The following is a 23,683-nucleotide window of genomic DNA, read 5'->3' as shown; positions in this document are numbered from 1 at the left end:
ATCATCTTCGATCTCTTATAAACTAATCCTCTGACTCATGATGCTATTTTGCTGTTTGCTAAGTAGCGTCCAAGCTCCAACACATGGATCTGTCTAGATAAAATCTGTTACTCAAGCCTAAAAAGCTGAGCAAGGCCCTCATATTGCACTTAACACACCGCAAACAACAAACAGACAATGAGACGTACATTTTCACTTCCTTTTTCTTCCCTTTTTTTGCTACATTTGGAATAAACGGGACAATAATTAGAGTGACATGTGACCACAATCATTTGACAAGGTCAATACAGTTTTACATAGAATACCTGAACACTGACGGAAATCAGATTGTTTTTATTTACCGAGAGAGTGTCAGGATTCTAATAGGCTTAATACAGGTAAATAATGCTACAGACTTAATACAAGTAAGCAATGTAGCGTAGTAACATTGTCAATCAGAGCGGATCCCACCCATAAAGGTCCTTGGGTCGGGGCAGCTACCTGTAAATTGTGCCTGCGAGAAGTCAAAACCCGGATTCTGCATAAACCAACAGTTTGTCAGGACAGGCTGTTCAGACCGAAACAGTATCTAACTCGTATAATTAGATTTGCTTCGGCAAGTCATTGGAAGCTTCAAGCAAATTAAGTGGTTCAGTACATTTCAATAAAATCCAGACAAGCAAATCTTAATTGATTAAATTGAATGAAGCCAATTCAACAGAAGTTCCAAGTATGCTAATGCCAGGAAGTTTCCAAAAGAAATTAAAGATTTTCTATAAGCGGATTAGATAAGAGTGGTTAAATCTAAAAGCACAAAAGAAAACAATGTGGTCTCTTCACTTACAGTAATGCATTTCAGGGTCATATAAGACACATGACATAATCAATAACAATAATGACATGAAAACCCGGACACAAAAGATTAAGCTATAGGCCACTCAGCTAGAGACATCACAACTAATAAAAGATCTCAACCATAGTCCAACAAACGAAGAATCATTCAAATAATAATTAGTCCAAAATATGAAGAAGCATCCGAATAGTAATTATAAAAGGAAACAAAGAAGATTTTTGGTTCACAGTATCAGGTATCCCCAAAAAGTTATTCATTTTGAACCTAACTCAACATGCGACTATTAATTCAACTAATGTTCCAAAAGCTGTGCTTGTTCCTCCTCTCTCCTCTCTGCTTCTCTCCAAACAATCAATGGGCTAAAGGAACTGGCAGTTTCTTCATGTAATCAGGAGAAACTTTGTCTACAAATGGGTGATAGGAACATTTAAACTCTAATAGACAATGATCAAATAACCTTGTGCCAGTATGTGCTTAATATACCAATTAATACCGACCTAATGTATGAACATCCAAATCATGGATGGCCAGGATAATTCCACTTGCAGCAGAAGAAAGCTATAATCACCCTTAATGATATCCCACACCAAGAGCTCATTCTCAGCAGTTAAGCTTTCTTCTTCCCACTTCCATCGAAGAGGTATTACCAAAGACATGTGAAGCTAGTAGCCAGTATCACTATCCATAACACAGCACAGCTAGAGTTTAAAGTTACAATGGAATCTCCGTTTTGCATTCAAGATTTTCAGCTTTAACAATTATCTCATTACTACTACTATGGTTTAGGGGAAAGACAGAGAAAGAAAGAAGCCCACTAAAACTGAACTAGAACAATAAAGAGTAGCCAGTGATAGTTCACCTCTTCTTGGAACCTCTGCAGCATGAGACGCTTCTGTTCTTGATCAGTGACATAAGGGTCGAGCTGACCCTGACCCATTATAGGCGAAGCCCAAGTCTGACCCTTATCCCTTTTCGTCAATGTTATGTGCATCACATCATCCTCTGCCATCCAAAAACCCCAATTCAGCTCAAATTTCAAAAATATATATCAAAAACATTTTTTTTCAAAAAACAAAGAGATTAATATTTATAAAATAAAATACCTAAGGTCCAGAAAGAAGAATCCGTCTTCACCGGACAGGTGAGTTCATGCTGAAATCAAATGTCATAAATCAGGAAAATAAAAACTAAAAATTAAAACATTTAGCAATTAAATAAAGCAATTGAGATAAAAAGCACTAACGTTGAGATAAGGGGGGTTGCCTTTGATGCCAAGTTCAATATGTTTTGATTGAATCTTGCAATAAAATTGCTTCGAGTGAACATTTGGCGGTAAATTTATGTAAATATTTATCTCGTCTAGGGTTTGATCCCATTCAAATACTGTTTGGCCTGCAAAAATATAAATGAATTAGGAAAATTTTAAAAAACGGAGACAAATAGAGAGACCCTAAACACGCACCGTTGTGGAGGAAACGATGCCGTTTCTCGGGCGCCAATTTCTCCGCCATTTCTAGGGTCTCTGTCTGCTCTTCGAGCGTTCTTGGAATTTCTTTTACTTCTGTTTTAGCTTTGTCATGAAACTTCCATTCCGCAAAAGACACTTATATTGTGAATTATTTAATTTATTAGATGAGTCTTATGTTTAATTATATTTCGATCCTAAATTTCATGCCTGATACTGATAGTGCAGGGGCATGTCATCGTTTGGTCCTATGCACTATCGCGTTTTCTACATTATATTATTTTGTATTATATTATCATATATTGTATTAAGTTGTAATGTAATGTAATATTTAGAGTAATATAGATTGTACTATATAATACTATTTTGTAACATTATTTTATATTATATTAAAATTGAATTAGTATTATTTAAATTTATAATATTTTTGTGTTATAATATTAATTTTTAATTAATTATTAAATAAATATTTTTATATATTAATATTTATAGCATAAAAGTAATTTAATGATATACTATTATCAAATAATAAAATATAATATTATTACCAACTGTAGAATGTCGCACGAGATAACGACGAGATTAAGAGGGATGTTAAGGCAGATGTGATATAAGTGATAACTGTCACGTACGCTAAGGAGATGGCGATTGACATAGAATTTTCTCCTCTAATTTTAATATAAGAGCCTTTGGGATTAATTGTGGATACAACGCGATAGTACGGAGAGTTGTGTTTGCTTTTATATTTTGTATTTAAGATCTTGGATATCTAGATAAATGTGTGTTTATCCAAAACATCTACAATAAAATCACTGAATTCGGCATAATACAGCATAATATTAAATTTTCAATTTAATTATAAAGTAATTTTTATTTACTAATGTCGAATATAGTAATTGAATTTAAATTTATCCTTAAATTTAGTGTTTTATTAAATAATAAATGACTAAATAATTAAAATTTAAAATACTCTACGCACATTTAAAGTAGAGTAATTAAAATAATTTTATGTAATAAAAGTAATTATCATTTGTTTATTAAATATTCCCGTTTGTAATATTTTATATTTTATTTGACTATTAATATAAATTAATATTAATAAATTTAATTTATTAAATAACGAAAGTAAAATGATTAAATTTAAAGAATGAACAGTATTTTAATCCAATGCAACCTAAACCTTATTTTGCATGGTTTGTTTTATACTCGTTACATTGTATTAGCCAGCCACACATTTTTAATGCAGTACAATGTAATTAGAAATCATAGTCAAACGTAAATTTATACAAAAACAGTGTTTTAATATAATATAATACAATACTGTACGTATCAGTATCGTATCGAAAAGGCAAAAAAAAAAAATGAGGAGACGATTCTCATTTAGCAACAAGCATCGTAAAACAACACAATTTGGTCTAAGGGTTACTTTGTTTTGGAGTGTTTAATTAAAATTTGTTATTTTGAGATAAATTGATGTCGAGGGAAATTTCCTTGGGCTTTCTGACTTCTTGAAGATCAAATTTTATTGTGCTTTAATTTTGTCCTCGGAACATTTTTCATCATCGACCAAACCAACCCAATGGGAGAAAAAAATACAGTAAATTTCAGCCGCTTTATCCTCTCTTGAGAAGAAACACATGAAAATGCCTGGAAGGTTCTGCCATTTTGGCTACAGCCGACAAATGCCTCCCTTAAGCCATCGCTCGCTGCAGTGGATCGTCTCGTTGATATGATACTTAGATGCTTTTCACGTTTTAAAATGCGAGTTTGAAGGAAGCCAGTATTGTGTAGTCTTAATTTTCTGGTAATTCAGATTATGGAAACTGGTGATACAATCAGGAACCATCCAGTCATGATTTTATAGTAATTCAGATTATGGATCGTCTCATTAATTATAGATCCCTGCGAATGTTAATTAGTGTTGACGTTATTGATGAAAAGGAAGATAACGTGTTTCTGTTTCTATTTGATTAATTTTCCACCCGTGCAAGCAACTTAATTTAGATACATAAACAAGCTAGCCTTTAACAGAGAGAAGATAGATAATGATTCCATCACAATTTGCTGCATAAGAATTATATCACATTAAAGGGATTTTTTTATATAAAAAATAATAAAACTTTTATGAGTATGTTCCTCGATCGACATAAATTCAAGATAAAAACTATAATTACACAAAAAAAGTTTTAAAATTTGAATTTGAAACTAGAAGATACTGTCCAATTATAGAGTTTAATGTTATCTTGCTGCTAGATAACATTGTCGTCTATATACAAATATGTAATTTATAGGTACGTCTATATTATATAATAGCTTATTTAAATTGTATTGTAACTAGATAGTAAAGTCTCACTTGTGCTTTGAAAAATAGGGTTGGATACACGGAAGAACAACTAATTATTTTACATCTTATTTAAGTAATGTCATTGTCTTGTTTTCCCCCAAAAATTAAACAAAAATATATTGTCTTGTCTTAAATCTACATTTTCAAATATACTAATATTTTGTGTAATATTTGTTTATTTTGCATTTGAAAGACAAACAAAAATCTTCATTGAAGAACCATTAGATCTTTTAACACCTTATAAACTGTAATTAGTTCTTTTAACACCTTATAGAATGTAATAGAACATTGTTGCTAATCCTCTAATTTACATTTTAAATTAAAATTGTGAATGTATGACTTACAAGACTACTCTGAACTTACGAAAATGTTTACAGAAGATCTGAGTGGTTTGGCTTTGGCACTTAATAAACAAGTGCATGCTAGAGGGGAGGAGGGGCGTCTCAATTATATTTTAGGCCTTAGGCAAATTGTTTTAATTAGGTCTTCCAAAAAGTTTGAGATAAAATGTATGTATTAATTTTATTGAAATTTTATTTATTTAAAATCAATTTCTCTAGCTTCTAAGATGCAAAATCATTAATCAAATTTTTATATTCTAATTTTCTTAATACATCTTTCTCAATAGACAATATAGTTAACTTATTTAATCTTTCTTGTGATATAGTTGATCTTAAATAAGTTTTTATCAACGGCTTCTTTTTAAGATTAAGCTAATTTTTCTATATTTCTCTTGTTTTTTTAAGTTTTTTGTATCCTAATGCATATTTTTTTAGTAGACATTTTTTTTCCTAATGAAACAAGAGTAATTAAGCAAACAATCATACTAACAACTGAATAACACAATTAATTAATAAAAGGATGGAAAGATAGAACCTGAAAATTTGAGAACTTTAACTTTGATATATTGAAGCTTTGAGTATGAGTGATCAATAGATGGTAAAATAATTGATTTTTTTTTTAAAAAAAGTAGGGTAGAGAAAGTAGTTTTTCCACCAAAGTAATGAAGATTTCATATTTTTTTTATTAGAAAAAGATATTAATGGATAATAACTTTAAAAAAATATGTGGCTTTTATAGAGTTTTAGATGAAATATATGGAGGAAATAAATGGGATTAAAATTGTTAATTATAATGATAAAAGGGGACCTTGTAACTTGTAAGGATTTAATAATTTTTTGTGAAAAATATAATTATAAAATAATAATAAATATAAATCAATAATTAATAACTATGATTTATGAATAAAATTAGAGTCTTCGTCTATAGTGGGACCTTAGACAACCACTTAAGTTGTCTAGGGAAAGAGCCGCCTATTGGGGGAGATAGAAGAAAACAGAAAAGTTTTCCATTTTAGCTAAGAACTAGTTGTCTTAATTAAATTAATTATATGTACACACACACTCACACTTTTTTTGTTGGCACCTTAATACATTCACTAAACAACAGTGCAAGCAACACCTACGCAAAGTTCTATACGTGTAAATGCTTGCAAGAATGGAAACAAAATCCTGAGAAAATTCCAGGAAGCTGCAACAAAGAAAATGAAAATGTACGTCCATATTTTGCTCTATACATATAAACTCTTTTTAATATATTTAACCCAGCAAAAGAGTTCTCAATTGTTAAATTTCTGTTTCATTTCCTGTGTATATATATAATTCATTTAAAGAAATTGAAGCAATACATGATGATTTCATCGATGGATTCGCAGGAGGTATGGGAATTGGAAAATGGAGGCCATATCGATAGCTCAAGCAAGGAGATAATTCGGAATAATAATAACAATGATAACAGCAATGAAGCTGCAAAAACTACACAAATTGTGTCGACTCCGATCATGCGAAAGAAATCGGATCCATTGCTTCCTTCAAATGTTCGGTTCAGAATCCTGAGGGAATTTTTAGCAAATTTGCAAGAGGTCATTCTTGGCACCAGGCTTGCTTTGCTCTTCCCGGCCGTTCCTCTGGCTGTTATTGCTCGCCTCAATAACTTCGGAAGAGTAAGTGCCCATATTATCGCTTATTAAAAAATAAAAAATATTATTTTGTATTTTTATAAACGATTATTTTGTTATAATACAATATGCAGCCGTGGGTATTTGCTTTGAGTTTGCTTGGTCTCGCTCCACTGGCTGAGCGTGTCAGCTTCCTTACTGAGTAAGTGGCATGTGCTGACTACGAATAATTTTATTATCAATTAGTGTATATATTTGCGAATCTTTTCGTGACATGATGAAATTGATTTCATCTACAGACAAATTGCCTATTTCACCGGCCCAACAGGTAATTTGAATCTCTTGGCGAATAATTTTTGCAATTTTGTTTTGTTGAGAGATGATTGCACGCGCACAAACAATATGCTGGATGATGATGCGTGGGGCTTTGGTTTTTGCATGCAGTTGGGGGACTTATGAATGCAACATGTGGTAATGCGACGGAGCTGATAATAGCATTATTTGCTCTCTACGAGAACAAAATTCATGTGCTGAAGTACTCGCTCTTGGGTTCCGTTCTCTCGAACCTCCTCCTTGTTCTTGGGACCTCTCTTCTCTGTGGAGGCTTGGCCAACATCAGAGAGGAGCAAAGATATGATAGAGTAAGTCACTGATTAGCAAAAGCTCTTTGTCCGAAAGCACTTTTTATACTGATAGCTAGTTTTGTGTACGTTGTTATTATTTAACAGAAGCAGGCTGATGTGAACTCACTACTTCTGTTGCTGGGATTGCTGTGCCAAATGCTGCCACTGTTGTTCAGATATGCTGCAGAGCCGGGCACTTTCCCTGCCGATTCTATACTTCAATTGTCAAGAGCTAGCAGCATTCTTATGCTTCTCGCATATGTTGCTTACATTTTTTTCCAGTTGAAAACACATCGGAAGCTTTTCGAATCTCAAGAGGTAGAGTAATACCAACAGTCGCAAAACTTAATTCGTAGTCAGTAATTTTGATCTGGGTTGATGCTCAGCAGGAAGACGAAGATGAAGACGAAGAGAAAGCAGTGATTGGATTTTGGAGTGCATTTAGCTGGCTGGTTGGCATGACAGCCATAATAGCTGTGTTATCAGAGTATGTTGTGGGCACAATTGAGGTATATAAATATATATATAATTTTCAGCTCATTAGTAGTATATGTATGTGCAATTTGAATTTGATGCTTGAATTAAAATTGGTTTTGATTAGGCTGCCTCGGATTCGTGGGGCATTTCTGTTAGCTTTATCAGCATAATACTGCTACCAATTGTGGGGAATGCAGCAGAACATGCAGGCTCAATCATATTTGCTTTCAAAAACAAGCTGGTAATGGAATATCATGATCAACTTTTACAGATAATTTTACTTTACCTTTGTGTAACTCATTTCTAGACAACACCCTAGATTAGACATTTATGTATGTATGATGCAGGACATTTCTTTGGGGGTTGCCCTGGGATCTGCTACTCAAATTTCAATGTTTGTGGTAAGGCTCTGAAGACACCCAAGGTTTCATTTTATATTTCCCTCCCAATTTTAATTTATATCTCTAAGATATTCCAATAATCCTTCTTCTAATTTTCAGGTTCCTTTATGCGTGGTCATTGCTTGGATAATAGGTGTCTACATGGATCTTGATTTCAGTCTTCTTGAAACCGGTTCCCTTGCCTTCACAATAATCATTGTGGCCTTCACTTTACAGGTTTTTCAGTAAAATATGCAATATTTTCTTTTGCTTACCATAATTTCATCTGATCTCAGAGTTATTTACATCAAAAGAAATTCTCACTTTCAGGATGGAACTTCACATTACATGAAAGGAGTAGTTCTGTTCCTATGCTACATTGCCATTGCTGCATGCTTTTTTGTTCACAAAATTCCGCAGAGTAAGATTTACGAACCCAGATAACAAAAATCAAGTTTTATACTTTTATAATTATTTTCAATAATATTGCTTATGTATTCTGAAAATCAAGGCACTGCGAACATGGGAACTAAACCATCATTGGGAGTCTCGGCCGCGTAGCCTCTTCGGGTTTCATTCGTTATTCCTCAATATTACATTGCAATTTGTTGAATTCATCTCGTCTTGCTCATTGAAGTTTTCGGTTCCATATGGTGTATTCGAGGACCCTGTGGTACATTGAGAGGAAATTGAGATCGGTAGGTTATAAAGTCAATGGTGAGGCTATCATTAAAATGTCTGTACATAAATGACTCCGTCTTATGCATTAAATTGTAATAATATTCTGTTTCTCTGTCGGTTCTTAAGTTATTATGCTGCTGAAGCAAAGACAAATGCAACATTTCTCTTAGTTGGTGTAATAATAATCAGCGAATAACAATAAAAAAAAAAAAAAAAACTCTGGATACGGGAGCCAATCTTACATTGAAATCAAATTCCTGAGTTGCCTTCTTTTCTCTAAGCTTCAAGAGCATTTTTACGGTTCTCTTCGGGCATTGCCAATTTGCCATGCAAAGGTGGCTACTGGGCACCGGCTAGACATAGGGATCACCTTTATGAACCACGAAATTTCTTGGCAGGTGGGCCGAGCAAAGTTTTGCAACCCGCAACCTGGGTGGACCAAGAGTTGTTTTAACTTTACTAAATAGATTAGAGAGTGAGAACCTTGGGTCTTATCAAACTTTTTATTATTGTCATGTGTTTGTTTGCTATTGGTTGAGGGGTAACACATTGAAAGTATTAATAATCTAATCTCTTAGATTGATAACAAACTGGCCAACCCACCCGTGACCCCGGGACCTTTGACATGTCACTAAATTTTGGATCCTTAGCAATTCATGCGTGAATTGTGGTGGCTCATAGGGTCTCTAGAAAGTCCGTTTTATGGAATCAAGATTTTTTTTTTTTAATTTCTACAGATTTTAAGTTTTGATCAAGGAATAACATCTTTTTTTAGTATGAGTTCTACTGAATTTTTTAAAATTTTGTGTTGTGTGTTTTTTAATAATAGTATATTAATAAAATTTAATTTTTTTTACCTTTTATTTATTAATTATTAATTAATAATTGAATTATTTACTTAAAACATGATTAGATCAGAAAAAAATTATAATTATTTAATCAAATGTCTCGTGCTCTCACGCCAAAGCAGCACACAGAGTTCTGTATTAATATAATATTTTGCCTGCTCATTCAATTAAAGCTGATATCGTTTCATGTCCCCAAGTTGTATAAAAAAATAAATAACACCGCAAAATTGTCCATCGTTGCCAACACATCACAGAGCAAACTTGCATCATGGTCCATGCATTTTTTATATCTAAATAGAACTGAAACAACCAAGATGAGTCAGTTTAAGCTCATTCATTTTTCAGCAACAACAACTTGAAGATAATAATAACATTCCATTTGGATCCACCATTTTAGCTTTTGTATTGTGCGCTGCATTTGAAACGCATCCTTAAGCACATAATAAAAAACACATCTAGGTGTTAGTAGTTCTCTTCAAATCTCTTTCTTGCCACATGAAATTGAATCCTTTTTTTTTTCTTGGTAAGTAAAGAGAATGCTGGTTGGTTCAATGGATTCATCAATTCAAGTGGTGAACTGTTTCTGTCAAAAAGAGGTGGCCCTGTAAGTTTGACCATCCTCTAAATATTTTAAGCTTTGTTTCCACAATGCCAGCATTATAGCGGCCATGGTCAAAATCTGCCACCAGGGCAGCCATTTCTATAAGCTTTGATGCTGCAACAATCTGGCAACTACTAAAAAGACTTTATTCAACTTCAATCATAAAGTGAAATTTTAAATAGCAAGCGAGCATTTTAAAAATGTATGTTGCTACTTTTGATCACTACAAGCCAGTATTTTATAATAGAGTTATTCTCTCAACTGTCAGGCTTGAGTACATCGAATAAATCATCCCTCAAAAGAAGGAACTAAGCATTTGACTTGAATTAGGTGTCTTTGGACTCTTCTTTCTTAAGACTTGTTAGACGACGATCAAAATAATTAAAACGTGAGACTCTCTCCCTCTCTCTGCGTGTGCATATACATACATGTTACGTAGCATGGTTCATATTTCAAACAAAGCCAAAACATCTCAAGTTTTAATCAATGGCAGCCAAAGAGTTCAATGACGAAGCAGAAGCAGCCACTAACAAAGTTTCTGTCAACAGAGGAAGAGAAGTTGATGCTAAGAATGTTGCAGTCATTTTTGGGGTTACTGGGCTTGTTGGGAAGGAGCTAGCCAGAAGACTGATATCAACAGCCAATTGGAAGGTTTATGGGATTGCTCGGGAACCGGAGATCACAGCAATCCAAAGCAGCAGCTACTGTTTCATCTCATGTGACCTGTTGAATCCTCTGGATATCAAGAGAAAGCTCACTTTGTTAGAAGACGTGACGCATATCTTCTGGGTCACGTGGGCAAGCCAGTTTGCTTCCGATATGCACAAGTGTTGCGAGCAGAACAAGGCCATGATGTGCTACGCCTTGAATGCCATTCTCCCAAGGGCTAAGGCATTAAAGCACGTTTCACTCCAGACAGGAATGAAGCATTACGTGTCATTACAAGGCCTTCCTGAAGAAAAACAAGTTCGATTCTATGATGAAGAATGCCCAAGAGTGAGCAAAAGCAACAACTTTTACTATGTTTTAGAGGACTTGCTAAAGGAGAAACTGGCAGGAAAGGTGGCTTGGTCGGTGCATAGGCCCGGCTTATTACTCGGTAGTTCTCATAGAAGTTTGTACAACTTCTTGGGCTGTTTATGTGTCTATGGTGCTGTCTGTAAACATTTAAATCTACCTTTTGTGTTTGGAGGAACAAGGGAGATTTGGGAAGAGTACTGCATCGACGGCTCAGATTCGCGTCTAGTTGCAGAACAGCACATTTGGGCAGCCACAAACGATGATATATCTTCCACAAAGGGCCAAGCTTTCAATGCAATAAATGGCCCCAGATTTACATGGAAGGAGATCTGGCCAAGCATCGGAAAGAAGTTTGGCGTGAAAGTGCCGGAGAGCATGTTTTCGCAGGATTTTTGGTATGCAAAAGCCATGAATGACAAGAAACAAGTATGGAAAGAGATTGTAGTGAGCAAAGGACTGATTCAAACAGAGATGGAAGATTTGGCTAACTGGGAATTCTTGGACATCTTGTTTCGCTGTCCGGCGAAAATGTTGGGAACCAGAGACAAAGCCGACCGGCTTGGGTTTAGAATACGGTGTAAAACATTGGATTCAATCCTGTATTGGATTGATTACATGAAAGATGAAAAGTTAATTCCATAGAGCTTCCTTTGACTTCGTTTGGATTGAACAGAAAGGAAGAGAAGGTGGTTAGCCACGAATTTGGGTCTCACAAGGATCATGTGCAGCCGCTTGACTATTCTATTTTTGTTTCATTTTTTTAAAATGATCATGCAGATGTGATCTCATAATTTAAAAGTATGTAATTTCCTTACTTCCAACAGCAGTGTCCCCTCTTTTACTCTTCTCTCTGTCAAATTTTGTAGGCGGAAGGGAACTCACACCATTCAAATTTCTTTTGGTTATTGCAGTTGTCACAATGCAGAGACGTTGTGTTTCATTAAGGAAATGGAAATGCAAGTCTTGTGTACTTTCAGCACATAATATCAAAAGAAAACAATAAATAAATTAGGGGGGAAAAAAACAAAAAGAATGAGAGAGATAGCATGCCGTTAATGATAAAGGTTATATATATATATATATATATAAATGATTCCTAGACTTAAAAATCAAATCCTAAGTTTGAGTCTGCAAGCCTGAGAATTAATGATTTGGGCCCGAAGATGCTAACAAAATTTTCAATTGAGGTTAGCTTTCCCGGCACGATAACAGTAGCATTTTCCTATCCTTAAGGAGTAAGACAAGTAAAAATGGCATATCGCTAGTGCAACTGTCTCCAATGTTCTTTTTCTCAAATAATCAGACATTAAAATATAGAACGAACTGAACTAATAAAATCCCAAATCAATGAAAATGTATATTAACATTTGCTACATTCATTTAACATCTGTTCAATATTTTGTATTTCCACCATACTTGATTAATCTTCAAGAAATTAACTATCATCACAAGGATTCTGTTAGAAACATGTGCAAGTTTATAATTACAGCAACCAACAATATTGCAGCTGAACAATAAAAGATAAATAGTAGCAAATTTACTAACTAAACAGAAACAGTTGAGACTTGCACTATAATTTTTTTATTTTTTTTAATGAAACCACCCAGAAGATGGGGTGTTACGCTGGACCTTTACTTATAAAATATATAAGAAGAGATGAACAAAGAGAGGGGGATGGAACCAAAACCTCCAGTACAAAGCAAAGGTAAAAAAATCCATAATGCTTGTACTAGACAATTTCCATAAAACAAATTTGCATAAAGCCGTAAAGGCAAAACTCAAATACAGTCACAACTCATCCCAATCAACTTTTGTCCAAAGTACAATAATCATTTCGTGCTAATACTTTTTGTGTAAAACACATTTTGAGTTTTTGTTCACTACAATATGTATGGCTAATATTGAAGTTTGTGAGCACTGAGCAACTTTGAAAACTTTGTCTCACGTTATTAAAATTTGATTAGCTGCATTTTGCATTTTAATGCCCCTTTATGAATTACAATAGAACATGATAATGGAGAGCAGTAAGTGGAATTATAAAATAATTGACACTTAATTTGAACTATATTAAAATTTGTTATGATATTTGTTTATGAATTATTACTAACTAGTGGCATTAGTAGTACGGGGTTCAATTACAGACAACTAACCAGTAAGTCAAGAACAATGTTGAACAATTGAAAAAAAAAAAAAATGTGTTGCTAGCTTCGCCACTGGATTAGACTATACTTGAGCAGAATTTTACAACCAGCTGGTGTTTTCTTTCACCTCTATACTGAATCTGTGGGTTCATTCATCTTTTCTGGAAGTTGAGGAACTTGACTGAGAAAGCAAAGCTGCCAAAGAACAAAAGAGAAAAGGCAACAAGCACTGCAGCTGAAACTCCAACCATCCCGGGACCAAAGCCCAAACTTTCTTCCAAATACTCTTTCACTGTGCCTCGAAATGTGGGTTCCACAATCATGGTTTCCACATCACCAAGCTGAGACGAGACGATGCCCCGGAGAGTCCATGCAACAGGGCTGATGTAGTAGAACCAGATCCACCATCCGGGAATACTCTAATATAATGCCACAAATTTGCAAAGTCGATTAAAATTTATAAGAGAATCAACTAACTCTATGAATCAGAGTGTCAGAAACTATTCCATGTCATGTCTAGCAAGCTCAACTTCAGAACTTGTAGTCCAGTAACATAGTGGCTACTTATAGTTATCTTTTGGCATAATCATTCATCTAATTAGACAGTCTCCTGCAGAAGAAATTATGTTGTTCCAAATTGTTCCATAAATTAAAATAGTAAAATAGATTTTGATCCCTCTGTATTTTCTAAAGCATCACTAATTACTATTTATTATTTGAAGTTGTAAACGCCAACTTCTGATAGGAGATTGCTTTTTTATTCTGACTTACAAAGTCAACTAATAGATAGGCTCAGAACAAGCTCTTAAAGCTGAGAAGGAAGTGAAGTTTCTTAAGTTGGCTGATTGAGCAGATGACAATGATAGTATTCAATAGCTCCGATTAAGATTGAAGAATCTCTGTTATCATATTCATCATTCATCGATACTTGAAGTCTTGAAGATGGAAATGGCACGACTAAAATTAATGGATTTAAAGTTATAAAGCATTATTTCATTTATTTTTATTTTTTGCTAAAAGGGTATAAATAATACTTACTGGTCGTGGGATTAGAAAACCTGATTGGAGATTCCACAATGAGTAAAATGCAGAAGAAATAACAGCTGCCAAGTGCTGGTTAGGAGTGAGACCAACAGCCATCATTCCGTAGAAGGTAAAGTATGAGAAGGTGAGAAACATGAACACAAGGAAGAGAAAAAATTTTCCTGCAATTGAAAATAAAACATGCATTACAAAAAATGCATTTTCATAAATATGTCCAGACAGCACATTTGTAAAATATTCATGGCCCAAAAGTGGTCCGCTTCATCCAAACTGTTAATCTATTGCTGCGCTGCTGAAAAAACACGAAACACAGTAGTTGATTTCATTTTTGTTTAGATGATGAATCGATGGTTTAGACTTTAGATGCAGTGAATTGTTTACCCTATGTCAGCCGTAAACATGTGTCCTATAAAAGTCTTAATAGACGGAAATCACTTGGTGCATTATCCCTATGGACATCATCAAAATCATTATCATCATTTGACCTTAGAAACATTCAGTAGAAAAACACTGTGATTATGCTATTCCTCAAAATTACGTTAAACTTATATTTTCCCTCTAATACAAAAGCTTAAAACTCTGAAATTTAGCCTGAAAGAGTTATGACTGCAGAAAAGAAAGAAAACAAATGAAAAACACCATCTCTATCAGAGAAGCAGCAATTAAATCCAAACGACGCATTAGAGCAGAGGGGGAGTCTTACTAGCTGTCCTTTCAAAATTAATCATGAAAAATGTGATGAAGCCAAATATAATTGTTTGCACAAAAACGTATGGCATCTCCACAAGACCCTGTTGAAGAGGAAAATGAGATTTTCATCATTTATTTATTCTTTACACTAGACTGTTGTGCCAAATGTACTTTTAGCAGCATGACGGTTACCTGAGCCACTGCATAAGGAATTGGGGAATACATTCCTGCTGCTTTCTCTCTATAGAACACTGTCCTCTCAATTGAAACTATGGGCTGTACAGAGGAAGCATTGTTGACCCCGAGAAACAAGCATGAAGCATACAAAGCTCCCATCACCATAAATAAACCTTGAGTTGAGCTCCTGAAGAGTTTACTATATTAAATAGCTTACTATCTCCACATTAAAATTACCACAGAAACAAGGTAAAAAGATAAAAGCCATTCTAAAAATATAGAAAGGGGAGTAGCGTTCCAACCATCAGATACTCAAAAAAAGGTTCAGCAGGAACCTCTTTGACATTGAAAATTTATTGCTCAGGATTAGTTAAAACCTCTAAGATGCATAAGCAAGTAATCCATACATTAAAATGTTACATATCTCAAAGGACTAACATAAGCACATCTTCCAAGCTGCTGAGACACACCAAAGATTTTTCCATTTTAATGGCGTGGAGTACCATCCAGATTTCATTCTTATTTTATAGCTTTTCAATGATAGAAAAAAGATGGAACAAATTTTTGTTTCATTCTCAACAAAATAAAGAGAAAAAGGAAAGCTAAAAAGAACCTAAGCAAACTGAAAACAGAGAGCTATAGATGCTTACGAAAATGCAAGATCAAATATAAGTACTTTAAAAATTAAGAAAAAAAATTACCTCTTTGAACCAATATCCCAAAATACAGAGCCAAGTATTAATGCAGCCGCCACTGTGAAAGCTAACCTCACGGCATTATATTGTGGACTTCTCCAATATATAAGATTTTGCTTCCAAAAACAAATAAAAAATTGAGAAAGCGGATCCTGTGAATAAGTTGAAGAAAACTTCAACGGTTCTGAGCCAGGAGGAGGAACACTCAAATTTTTAATCGAAGACTCCACTACCCTGAAATGATAATTTTTTCTTAACAAATCGCGCATAACAATCAACGGAAAAGTCAAATATCTGACAAATATTAATACAATAATAATATGAAATCAATTCGATCACCTATATTGCTCAGAACTTCTGTACACATCTGCAAAGTCAACTCCGAGTTTTTCTTCAGTAGCAGCTGTAGTAACCTCAAGCATCCAAGTTGCAGGATTGTACCCACTAGGAATTGAAGGGATGCCATCAAGCGCCTACACAAGGGAAAAGAGTACCGGAAAAAATCCCATGCATTAATTCCATTGTCAAACTAATCATCATCCTGATCGCTAATATATTAAAGACATCAAATACCTGAAGTGCGGAGAACTAAGAACAGCAAGCAAATAAAATATAAACAATGGTAAATGAATGTCACCTGGAAATAGTCTATCATAGTCTTTGAGTGGACACCTAGCTTCCCTCCATATATAACCCGCCCACCTCGTTTCATAAGAAGTAGCTGTGCGTTACAACATAAAGTTATATGCCAAAAAAAAGTAAACAATAGAGTAACTAGCAATATCACAAACACACCAACCTCATCAAATGCTTCAAAGATATCAATACTTGGTTGATGTATGGTGCAAACCACAGTTCGTCCAGTATCAACGGTATTACGAACAGTTCGCATCACAATTGCTGCTGCTCGCGCATCCAGTCCAGATGTAGGTTCATCCATAAAAATTATGGATGGGTTCGCAACAAGCTCCACTGCAATTGTTAAGCGTTTTCTTTGCTCGGTTGATAAACCACTGCTACCTGGAAAACCAACCAAGGCATCCCTTAAACTATCAAGCTCCACCAGTCTCATTACTTCTTCAACAAACTCCTGCAATGTATTGTGGTAAAATTACTATCAGTATAGTGATAACTACTCAACCGGCAGACTTAAATGTTGCAAGTGCTAAGAAGCTCACATGTCTTTGATTTTTGCTGACTTCTTTTGACAGACGAAGATTGGCAGAGAACCAAAGAGACTCTTCAACTGTCACCTGAGGAGAATGTATATCATTTTGTTCAACATATCCTGAAATTCTGGCAAACGTGCTTTGCTCCTTTGGATAACCTGATATCTTTATATCCCCTTCTATGTAACCACCAGTTTTCCGACCAGCAAGAACATCCATCAAAGTCGTCTTGCCGGCTCCACTTGACCCAACTAAAGCGGTAAGAACACCAGGTGAGAATACACCACTCACATTTGACAAGAGCTGTAACTTCTTTTCTGGTATACCTTGTGACCTCATTGCCTGAAAGTCAATGACACCCCGCCCCAAAAGAAAGCTTTACATTGATTTAGGATATCATTGATTTAAGAAATCATAAGGCAAAGTAATTTAGCTGCTAAGCAAACACACCTGGGGCATGTCGACATAGTAATTGACATTATGAAAAGTCATGGCCAATGGTTGAAATGGCAGAATCATTCCCTTCTTTTTGCCACTCTCCGGGGCAGAGGTTGTATTTATTTCAAACTGCTGCTTGGCCACTGAATATTCAGATGAGAATCAAACAATTAGAAAACAATTTTCTTGAGTTTTGGAAGATAAAAATATAGCTATAAATGAATAAACACAAACAATTCTTTAAAAAAAAATTGAAAAGATGACTGACTTTTGACAGAATTTTCTTCTTTATCATCTATCACCACTTGTGATTTTCTAAGAGCTGTAATGAACAAAACAGGAAACGCCACGTCTATAAGTAATCAACAAATAATAAGAAAATCAATAGTAAAACGATAAAAACAAAGAGCCGAAACTTCCTCTTGTAACTTACGATTCAGGTAAGCCAGGGCCAAAGTCACGACACTGTTGAAAAGTAGAGAGTAAAGTAACAAAGCACCAACTCCGATCCAGTACCAATAATCACCAGACGGTAAACTGTGTGAATGAAGAACATTGTAACCTATCGTGTTGTCTCCAATAACAGATTTCTGCAAAATGTTATGGTTAATATTTCACCAGCATTTGAGCGACAAAAAAGCTGCCAGAAATGCATTTATTAGAGCACCTTCTTCCACCTTGCGGCGGCAAATTCATTAACAGAAATTGCACTCTGCGCATAGGACAGTGGTGACACCCAATAAGCCCATCTCCACCATGGCTTAATCGATTCTGAAACAAGAAACACCAAATGACTAATTGACCTGAAAAAATATCATGATGTATGATCTAACCCTACCTTTTGGGATGATAAATCCACCCATCAAGAATACGATTAACAGAGAAGATGATGCAAATGTGTTGGCAACGACCATATCTCGAGCAATGGAGGCCATCATCCGGAAGAGGCCCAATGCCATTTGATGTAAAGAGAACAGCAAGAACATGTGACGGAAAAATCTGAAAATAATGAAAAGGTAATTACAAACAAATTACAGAAAGCATAAACATCACCCATAAAAGGAAGTACCTCCCAGTCTCTGGGGCAAAACCCACAGTAAAGTATACAACGCAAGACCAAACAACGGCTTCAAGGACGGAGTAAGGAACACGAAGAATCCAGCTGGCAACGGACCATGCCCATGCAGGATGAAAGTAATTATCACGCTGCTTGTAAAAGACCGGGAGTCGAGTTATCATGATAGGTAACTCAGAAAATCCATTAAACATCATATGAACCACTGCAAAAAACAGACAACTGAGATAGAGGTTGCCATTCTTTTCATCTGTGGGATGCAGTCTTGTCCGTAAAAACATTGTGCATGCGACAAATCCGACAAATGCGACCTTCAAAATATGCAAAAGAGATTATGAGATGGAAAACCATGAGAGAAAATCTTCAAAAAGAAAATTATAGAACTGAAAAGCTAAACTATACCTGGCACGTCCTAAATATATAAAGAAAACTATGTCTCTGGATCAGCAGAATTTCTCGTGCAAAGCATGTTCTAAAAAGCTCCCATTTAGATACAGCATATCTTGTTTTGGATAAAGCTGAAGGATGGCATTTAGATTTATCATATGGAACAGAAAGTGAGGATTTAAGAGCCTTTCCAAATCTGGAATCTTTAAAAGCTTTTGCAATTTCTGAAACGGGAAGGAATACATATGGCTTTGAAGGATCAGCCCAGTATTGAGCTTGATCTTTCTTGGAAGTCACCTGTTAAAAAAAAAAAAAATTGTTAGGCAGCGCCAAAACAAAGATCATACTTGTAAATCTATTTTAACACATTACCTCTTGTAGGAAATCTGCAACCCCTTTGCGAGGAGGCAGCTGAAATCCTAACGACTCAAAGAATTCCAACACCTCTGCTCGAGGACCTTGATAGACCAGATGGCCTTCTGATAACAGCAGCAGATCATCAAATAAATCAAATGTCTCTGGTGGAGGCTGAAGGAGAGCCATTAGTATAGTAGCATCCATTTGATGAACAAAATTCCGCAAACATTTCACAATTTGGAATGTAGTGGAGCTATCGAGCCCTGTGGATATTTCATCCATGAATAGGGTTTTTCTTGGTCCAACAATCATTTCTCCTGCATATTATAACCTCGACTATTATTGCTGTTTGATAGAAGAGTATCAAATAACTGACTGGATATTGTTTGAAATTTGAACGTCAAACAAAATGCAACTCAATAATAACTTTCTGGTTCCACTAAATTTTTGGAAGTCCTAGTCAATATGTCCAAGCAATTTTCATCAGAAAACAATAATTGATATATTCTTTTACAGTTTGGATATCTTCATCATGGATCCATGATCAACATTTGGAGTGAGCCACATATTAAAACCAAAAATTGGAAAGACTTCATTCAATGTTATAAATTTCAATAATGATGATACTACGAGTCTACGACAAAAGAAAATTCTCTCTTTGGTCTTAGAACCAGTAAAGTGGAGTTAATCAGCAGTATAAATCTAACAGTTAAATGGTAGATGCATATGCACGTGCAAGTGGAGAGAGGAGCAGAGAGGGACCTGTTGTAACTCTTTTTTTCTGACCACCCGAGACACCTCTGATCATATCATTACCAACTACAGTCTCAGAACACAGATCAAGACCAAGCACTTTTAGGACATAATCTGTTGAAACACTGTGTTTCTTACCACCGACAGACGATGCCTACACACAAAAATGCTTAAATTCAAAAAACAGGTGTTAACATAAACACAAAAATGAAAGCAGAGATTCAAAATGACAACCTTCATGAAAGCATCTATCTCCGGACTAGGACGTATGTTCCTTTCCTTCTCTAAACGGTTCAGATCATTGATATATGCTACAAGTAAGAGGGAAAGAAAAATGAAAATCATAATTAGTAAGGAGACTAATAAGTTGTTGGTATAATAAAATTGACAACAGTTGCATTGACTCTACCATGATCTATACCATCTGAATATCTTACCGCCAGACAAAATTCATAGAAATGAGAGCTAAACCCTCTAATTAGGTGATAAGGTTCACCTTGATCTTGTTTATTATTTTATCAGTTCTGTTTGTTGTTTGAAAGTATGCAACACAAGAAGTAATTAATCTGTGTAATGACTGGAGTACATTTATACAATGCAAAATGCTACACGATCAAGGCTGTGATTCTACTTTAAAATTTTGATAATCATAATGAACCGACCTGCAAAGCCTTCATTTGCACCTTGCCATCGAGCAGCAAAATCAAAGGTTTCTCGAACAGTGAGCTCAGGAATGTGATTATCTGTTTGGCTTATGTATGCGGAAGTCCTTTGAACGTGAAATTCATCAAGTTTATAGCCATTGTACGTGATATTACCACTTTTCTGCAAACAAAAATAAGTTTATAATTCGTCAACACAACCACTGCCATGGAGCAGGATAAAAGTAACATTTTCGATAACGATTTTTTTCTTTTTTTTTTGGGACTTTGGGTAAACTATCTCTGAAATCATATTTTGTTGATTTGATGAGACAAAGATTCTGTCAATAGAAAATTCAGAGCTGAAGATTGATGAAAATATATTTCAGCACTCAATGATGCAGTATTCTTCAGGGACTGAATTCAATTCTTAACTACTATTGACAACTATAAAACTTATCATTATTCGTTCAGGGTTTATGTCAGTTACAAGTGCGTAAACAGATATAAGTGACACGCTTGTCTAAAGTACTAACCTTTAAGGAGCTGTCAAGTTTCCCAGCCAGAGCTAAAAGCAAGGTGGATTTCCCAGAAGCAGGAGGTCCTAAGAGCAAGGTCATCCTACAAATACCAAAAAGTTATATTCACATGCAGAAAATGAAGATTTCAGATGATAACTGATAAAACATGTGAAACTTAATAAATTTCTCTAACGACTCTAACGAAGTAGGAAAAAGTAAAACATAATCTCGTAGGCTCGTAATCAAGTCAAGGATATGTTCGTGATTCAGTGTGGTGGCTTTGGGTGCGTGGGTAACTTGCACACAAGGTAAGTAAAAGAAAGCGTTTACACAATAGTCAAGGGATATATTATGCTTTAAATATTAAGCAGAAGTACAACGACTACAAACACCACTCGAATTATTAAGGCTCTTTGACACATGTATATTATTAGTCAAATATGGGCAAAATCTTTTTATTGTTGTTATTATTATTATTATTGTTTTCCATTCATTAGCTATCGACTACTTCTTTGTATATGGCCAGTTGAAAGCCCAGATCAAGAAAAGATGATGACCTTAGAGAATTATCGTAAACAGCTAAATGATCCACAAACTTGGTGAATTGACTATCCTATCTTAATAACTTCATTATAAACTGATTCGATTGAAGTCAACAAACACAAATGTCAGTATATATTGAGATCGAGGTGTGGCATCATGAGTATATAAGTATAAATATACAGACACAAACACATGCATGTATATTTGAGCTACTTAAAAACAGGTACCTCCCCGGCTTCACGACGCCACTAACGTCATTCAAGATGGTTAAAGAATGTCTCTTAGGTTTAAAAATTCTCAAGCCAGTTAAGATTCTCTGCATTCAAATCCACAAGAAATGAAGCATTATGTTAGATAAGACATAAGTGCTTGCATGCTTAATACGTTGATGATAGACAGTTAACAATATTAAATGAAACAATAATAAGAAAGGATACTAACCTCGAATACATCACGAGTAGCATTAACCAAAGTAGGTAAAGCCCTCGATCCCGTTTGAACATCAGCCACAACTTTCAAGTTCTGGAACCTCACCTCCACCTTTGGCACTTCTATTCCAACCCTTCATCAACATCAACAAGAACCAATCCACAACATTATATTTTTCATTTTTTAATTAATATAATTATATAAAACATTACCGAGTTTTGTAATTTAGCCTATATATAATCTATTTATTCCTTATGAGTAAATAAACAAATATATTATAAACAGTGCTTTTTTCGATAAGAGTTTTCCTGCACTTTGGGATACAACAAGATTGCCAGAAAAACCTCGTTCGAAAATTTCTATATTATATATACCTATCAAGGCGTTCTTTAATGGCAGAGAGAAGTTTGTAATTATCCTGATCGTTAGTAGCCAAGGCCTTACTAACAACGAGTTCGCGACGGCTTCGATTGAGTTTCCGCACATCAATCGTCTCGGTCTTGGCTTCGCCTCCGTTTCTTGGTGTCGTTGTCTTCAACAAGGCGAAGTTTCCTTGCTTTTGCGACGGCAATCTGGCGATCGCCGCCCACATAAGCTCATCCTCGTCCTCCTCCAACGACTCCGCATTCGACGCACGCGTAAACGATTCTCTCGCCGTTCCATCTATTTCCACTTCGAAGTACTCGCTTCCGTTAGAGGCCGCCATGTTATTAGAGCCTCGCCCTCACCTCCCCCCCTCTCTCTCTCTCTCTCTCTCTCTTTCTTTCTCTTTCGTTTCAGATTCTCAGGAGTTTCTCTCTCTTCCAAACGATAGTTTGATATGAAAACGTTGTGTGTTTATATAAGCGCTGGAGTCTTGGAGAGTTTGCCCCGGGAATTTTGAAGAATTGAAATGACGATATTGACCCTCATTTCGAGTGCGCATCATTTTGCCGTGGCCTGACAGTTTTGAAGACTGAAATGACGGAGCTGAGTTTCTACTCTCTAGCTTTCTTAAGGTAACTTTGAAGATGCGAAATGACGAAATTGGCCACCAATATCTGACGGTTGGGGTAAATCGGCATTCGCCTACCTGACTTTGGATTCCAGAGAATACAAAGTTTAGTTGTCCTGTTCTTTTGGTCACGTGTGGAATAATGGCACATTACTTGAAACGTGTAACTTAAATAAGAATAATAATTATTACCGTGGGTGAATTTATAAGTCACATTAAAATACGAATTCTCTTTTTCAAAGCATTTTGTGACAAAGGAAACAGTGTAACGTTTGGAGTAAAACTCTTGTTACGCCCACCAGTGCACAAGCAGAAGCATAGGATACGCATGCACATACAACTTTTGCTTACGAGTATGACGCATTCGATGACGCAGGACACCATATCCATGAACATGATCA

General features: G+C 35.2%; 4 protein-coding genes across 4 annotated transcripts; 2 read left to right on the top strand and 2 right to left on the bottom strand.

The window, feature by feature from the left end:
• Positions 1 to 185: 185 nt before the first annotated feature.
• Positions 186 to 2,461, bottom strand: LOC102619835 (uncharacterized). The gene is made up of 5 exons (XM_006488453.4): positions 2,295 to 2,461; positions 2,076 to 2,224; positions 1,936 to 1,984; positions 1,692 to 1,834; positions 186 to 517 (listed from the first exon to the last, which is right to left on the bottom strand). The coding sequence occupies exons 1-5, from the start codon at positions 2,341 to 2,343 to the stop codon at positions 431 to 433; spliced, it is 477 nt and encodes a 158-aa protein (XP_006488516.1). The 5' UTR covers positions 2,344 to 2,461; the 3' UTR covers positions 186 to 430.
• A 3,789-nt stretch (positions 2,462 to 6,250) lies between these two features.
• LOC102619548 (vacuolar cation/proton exchanger 3-like) lies at positions 6,251 to 8,928 on the top strand. The gene is made up of 11 exons (XM_006488452.4): positions 6,251 to 6,643; positions 6,733 to 6,800; positions 6,898 to 6,926; positions 7,043 to 7,239; positions 7,327 to 7,539; positions 7,611 to 7,730; positions 7,823 to 7,939; positions 8,046 to 8,099; positions 8,199 to 8,315; positions 8,409 to 8,499; positions 8,590 to 8,928. The coding sequence occupies exons 1-11, from the start codon at positions 6,329 to 6,331 to the stop codon at positions 8,637 to 8,639; spliced, it is 1,371 nt and encodes a 456-aa protein (XP_006488515.2). The 5' UTR covers positions 6,251 to 6,328; the 3' UTR covers positions 8,640 to 8,928.
• A 1,643-nt stretch (positions 8,929 to 10,571) lies between these two features.
• Positions 10,572 to 12,110, top strand: LOC102622493 ((S)-8-oxocitronellyl enol synthase ISY1). The gene has a single exon (XM_006488623.3). It carries the CDS (start codon positions 10,695 to 10,697, stop codon positions 11,868 to 11,870), a length of 1,176 nt encoding a protein of 391 aa, XP_006488686.2. The 5' UTR covers positions 10,572 to 10,694; the 3' UTR covers positions 11,871 to 12,110.
• Positions 12,111 to 13,273: 1,163 nt separating this feature from the next.
• LOC102619253 (ABC transporter G family member 31) lies at positions 13,274 to 23,166 on the bottom strand. The gene is made up of 24 exons (XM_006488451.4): positions 22,663 to 23,166; positions 22,301 to 22,421; positions 22,087 to 22,175; positions 21,332 to 21,416; positions 20,817 to 20,979; positions 20,389 to 20,465; positions 20,164 to 20,308; positions 19,417 to 19,718; positions 19,060 to 19,341; positions 18,652 to 18,968; positions 18,421 to 18,581; positions 18,250 to 18,353; positions 18,016 to 18,172; positions 17,851 to 17,904; positions 17,595 to 17,725; positions 17,154 to 17,486; positions 16,775 to 17,065; positions 16,613 to 16,696; positions 16,315 to 16,448; positions 15,982 to 16,209; positions 15,296 to 15,467; positions 15,117 to 15,204; positions 14,408 to 14,574; positions 13,274 to 13,788 (listed from the first exon to the last, which is right to left on the bottom strand). The coding sequence occupies exons 1-24, from the start codon at positions 22,992 to 22,994 to the stop codon at positions 13,522 to 13,524; spliced, it is 4,284 nt and encodes a 1,427-aa protein (XP_006488514.2). The 5' UTR covers positions 22,995 to 23,166; the 3' UTR covers positions 13,274 to 13,521.
• Between the last annotated feature and the right edge of the window lie 517 nt (positions 23,167 to 23,683).

This window comes from Citrus sinensis, chromosome 8 (genome assembly GCF_022201045.2).
Source record: "Citrus sinensis cultivar Valencia sweet orange chromosome 8, DVS_A1.0, whole genome shotgun sequence".
Lineage (NCBI taxonomy): Eukaryota > Viridiplantae > Streptophyta > Magnoliopsida > Sapindales > Rutaceae > Citrus > Citrus sinensis.
The sequence above is the reverse complement of the archived record's forward strand: the minus strand, read 5'-3'. Positions and strand labels throughout refer to the sequence as shown.